This window comes from Palaemon carinicauda, unplaced genomic scaffold (genome assembly GCF_036898095.1).
Source record: "Palaemon carinicauda isolate YSFRI2023 unplaced genomic scaffold, ASM3689809v2 scaffold235, whole genome shotgun sequence".
NCBI classification, from domain to species: Eukaryota; Metazoa; Arthropoda; class Malacostraca; order Decapoda; family Palaemonidae; genus Palaemon; species Palaemon carinicauda.
The window spans coordinates 165,001-170,000 of NW_027169976.1; the positions used below are offsets into that span (position 1 = coordinate 165,001).

General features: G+C 33.8%; 1 protein-coding gene across 1 annotated transcript in view; it reads right to left on the reverse strand.

Moving 5' to 3' along the window:
- Window positions 1-4,648: 4,648 nt before the first annotated feature.
- LOC137636127 (uncharacterized) overlaps window positions 4,649-5,000 on the reverse strand; it is a 2,740-nt gene continuing 2,388 nt past the window's right edge. The window contains exon 2 of the mRNA XM_068368531.1: window positions 4,649-5,000. This exon is cut by the window's right edge and continues 352 nt beyond it. Coding sequence (XP_068224632.1) covers window positions 4,763-5,000 — 238 coding nt within the window. The 3' untranslated portion in view covers window positions 4,649-4,762.

Here is a 5,000-nt window from a genome sequence, read left to right on the forward strand (position 1 = left end):
AGCCATAACCTCTGTACCATGATCTTATGCGTGTTAGATCTGGGGTAATCCTTAAAACTTGAGCCGAGTACTGCACCGTTTGATATGGTTTTTCCATTTAGTTTATTGTGCTTTCTAAAGGAAAAAGGTGGGGAGTAAAAAAGTATTATTATTATTATTAATTTATATTATTACTATCCAAGCTGCAACCCTATTTGGAAAAGCAAGATGCTATAAGCCCAAGGGCTCCAACAGGAAAAAAAATAGCCCAATTAGGAAAGGAAATAAGAAAATAAATACTGTAAACAATATAAGAAATAATGAAAAATTCTAATAAAATATGTAAAAAAAAACATTAGCAACATTAAAACAAAATTCATATATAGACTATAAAAAGACGTATATCAGACTACTCAATATAAAAACATTTGCTGCAACTTTGAACTTTTGAAAGTTCTACAGATTCAACCACCAGATTAGGAAGATCATTCCACAACTTGGTCACAGCTGGAATAAAGCTTCTAGAGTACTGAGTAGTATTGAGCCTCATGATGGAGAAGGCCTGTCTATTAGAATTAACTGCCTGCTTAGTATTACGAACAGGATAGAATTGTCCAGGGAGATCTGAATGTAAAGGATGGTCAGAGTTATGAAAAATCTTATGCATAATGCATAATGAACGACGGTGCCAAAGATTAAAATATTTATGTGCCATTTGATATATATAAGGCTTTTTATTTTTGATCAAGGTCTATAGGTAGTAGGTTGTGCAGGGCACTAGCCACCCGTTGAAATACTACAGCTAGAGAGGTATGGAACCCTTTGACTGGCCGGACAATACTACATTGGATCCTTCTCTCTGGTTACGGTTCATTTCCCTTCTGCCTACACATACACTTAGTAGTCCGGCATATTCTTTACAGATTCTCATCTGACCTAATACATCTGACAACACCGAAATTACCAAACAATTCTTTCTTCCACTGTCTTGGGTTAGAGTTCTCTTGCTTGAGGGTACACTCGGGCACGCTATTCTATCTAATTTCGCTTCTTCTTATTTTGTTAAAGATTTTATAATTTATATAAGAAATATTTATTTAAATGTTGTTAGTGTTCTTGAAATATTTTATTTTTCCTTGTTTCCTTTCCTCACTTGGCTATTTTCCCTGTTGGAGCCCTTGGTCTTATAGCATCCTGCTTTTCCAACTAGGGTGGTAGCTTAATAATAATAATAATAATAATAATAATAATAATAATAATAATAATAATAAAACGCTTTTGATCAAGGTGTATAGACATTGCTTTTGATTATTGAGAGCATGAACTTCTGTTGGGAGCAATAGCACACAACTAACAAGGCCAACAAGGAGATAGATATGACTACACATAGTGATCCCATTATTGTTCAAGGTCACCATATCTCTGCTGTTATCTCCCGTGAGAGAATGAGGAATGAAGAGATTGTCTGGGTGAAGCATCTGGTTCCTTTTCTTACTACTACTACTACTACTACTACTACTACTACTACTACTACTACTACTAATAATAATAATAGGGACTACTACTACTACTAATGATAATAATAATAATAATAATAATAATAATAATAATAGGGATACCCTAACGTGGTGAAAGGGTTTGTGTATCGGCATGATCAGCAAAGTTGTACTAGTCAGGGTCACATATGCTAGGTTGGTTTGGTGTGAGAGATCAGTTTAGTCTCCCACCATCACCAGATCCCATTATTATTATTATTATTATTATTATTATTATTAGCCAAGCTACAACCCTAGTTGGAAAAGCAAGATGCTATAAGCCCAAGGGCTCCAATAGGGAAAAAATAGCCCAGTGAGGAAAGGAAATAAGGAAATAAATGAATGAGAACAGGGTCACCCACTAGGTTGGTTTGTTGTGAGCGATCAGACAAAAGTCTTCCACCTTCACCAAATTCCACTGGTCAGGGTCACCCATACTAGGTTGGTTTGACTGTTAGCGATCAGACAAAAGTCTCTTACCATCACCAAATCCCATTGGACAAGGTCATCCATACTAGGTTGGTTTGCTGTGAGCGATCAGACAAGTCTCCCACCTTCACCAAACTGCACTGGCCAGGGTCACCCATGCTAGATTTGTTTATTGTTAGCGAACAAACAGTCTTCCACCATCACCAATCAGCATTGGCCAGCGTGGGGATGAAAACTTGCCAAACCCTACTGTGTTGGTTAGAGTTCTCTTGCTTGAGGGTACACTCTGGTACGCTATTCTATTTTGTTTCTCTTCGTCTTGTTTTTATGAAGTTTTTATAGTTTAAATATAATAGATCTAATTTGATATTGTTAATGATCTTAAAATATTTTTTGATTGTTATTATATCTCTTGTAGTTTGTTTATATCTTTGTTTTTTTTTTCTCACTGACTTTTTCCAACTAGGGTTGTAGCTTAGCTAGTAATAATAATATTAATGATAATTATTATTATTATTATTATTATTATTATTATTAAATGCTAAGTTACAACCCTAGTTGGAAAAGCAGGATGCTATAAGTCCAGGGACCCCAACAGAGAAAATAGCCCAGTGAGGAAAGGAAACGAGGAAAAATTAAATATTTTAAAGAATAGTAACAACATTGAAATAGATATTTCCTATATAAACTATAAAAACTTTAACAAAACAAGAAGAAGAGAAAGTAGATAGAATAGTGTGCCCGAGTGTACCCTCAAGCAAGAGAACTCTAACCCAAGACATGTCTGAGGCCTTTGTCCTGCATTGGACTAGTAACGGCTGCATTTGTTATTGTTATTCTATACTTCAACAATGAATGTGAACTATTATAATTGATATAGTAAATTCTTTATCTTGTTTATAAGATGTTGTCTTATGTATTTGAATTCATAAATGACTTAAATTATGTAATCGAACCTTTTTTTGTATCACATTTAATACATTACAGTTTTTTCATTAATTGCAGGCACCTGTATCGACCTAACTGTAACACCTGATATAACAGGTGTCTTTATTGCCTTCTTACTCAACACTATACGTCATCTGTTGTGTTGCCTTATCCATGTCAACGCAGATGTCTGCGCAGGTGTTATCCTCACGATCCTTGCTTGGTAAGTATACATGCTTACCTCATAAAGTTTCAAGTACCAAACAGTTGCTTGAGTAATGATGACCTTAGCTTTTGTGACTCCTGTTTGATTTAGGTGATTTGCTTAATGTCTAAAGCGTAAGGTTGGATTAGTATGTAGTCTTTGGAAATGATATGAAATAAGAAGAGAGATGCTTTGGTGTGGTAAGAATAGAATTAGCATCTTCCTTCATCCGAAATTATATATATATAGATATATATATATATATAATATATATATATATATATATATATATATATATATATTATATTTATATATATTATATATATATGTATATTATATTATATATATATATATATATATATATATATATATATATATATATATATATATATATATATATATATATATATATAGTATACTAGAGCATTTTCTGGGTGTGTTATGATGTTCTGGGTATAAAAATGTACGGGGTATGGTATGATTTTCTGGGTATATTATGATGTTCTGGGTATGGAGAAATGTAGTGGATATGGTATGATATTCTGTGATACAAGACAATTTTCTGGGTATGTTATGATGTTCTGGGTATGGTATGATTTTCAAGGATACAAGATTTTCTGGGTATGTTATGATGTTCTGGGTATAAAAATGTACTGGGTATGGTATGATTTTCTGGGATACAAGATTTTCTGGGTATGTTATGATGTTCTGGGTATGGTATGATATTCTGTGATACAAGACAATTTTCTGGGTATGTTATGATGTTCTGGGTATGGTATGATTTTCAAGGATACAAGATTTTCTGGGTATGTTATGATGTTCTGGGTATAAAAATGTACTGGGTATGGTATGATTTTCTGGGATACAAGATTTTCTGGGTATGTTATGATGTTCTGGGTTTGGTATGATATTCTGTGATACAAGACAATTTTCTGGGTATGTTATGATGTTCTGGGTATAAAAAATTTTCTGGGTATGGTATGGTTTTCTGGGATACGAGGCAATTTTCTTGGTGTGTTATGATTTCCACCCGTTAACATTGGTCTTCTATTTAGCCGTCCAGCTTCTCTAACTTAACGTTTCTGTGATTTCACTATATTGACGAACAAACCTTTTTAATAATGATGATCATGTAAGGTAAGGTAGAGGCAACAAACATTAATCAAGGCTTTTATTTATATGATTATAAGTAAATAAATCCGTGAAGAGATTCTTTCCCGTCGGGTGTCAACAATGATTTAATCAAGGATTTAATGATGTGATGATGATGACGTGTGATAATGATATTAATAACAATAGTGTTTATGATGGAGATAGTTATGAATGATGATGTAATGGTCTATTTAATACAGATATTTTAGAATTTAAAGTCTCTCTCTCTCTCTCTCTCTCTCTCTCTCTCTCTCTCTCTCTCTCTCTCTCTCTCTCTCTCTCTCTATATATATATATATATATATATATATATATAATATATATATATATATATATATATATATATATATATATATATATATATATATATATATATATATATATACATACACACATATCTTCGCACCCTTCCATTGGCCACTAACTGCACTCACTTTTTAGCCATCTACCTAACTACAACTGCAAGGGGTTCTCCCTACCGATCCCTCGTTTCTGAAGGTCCTCCCCGGGCCCAGCGAAATTCCTACATCCAATCCTACGTGAGGAGATAGATCAAATAAGCTATCATTGCTCCGACGATCAGTATCCCCAAGATGCTGAAGCCGATTAGGGAATCCTTTCCATTCTTTTTCTTATATCCTCCAGAAGATCTTTTCCGTCTCTTGTTTCTCGTTTCCCCCTCTTGATATTCTGACGTATTTAACAGCCCGTCTAATCCAGTGACGTCACTGTCGTGAGTTATGACGTCATTCACAATGACGTCATCGTAATCC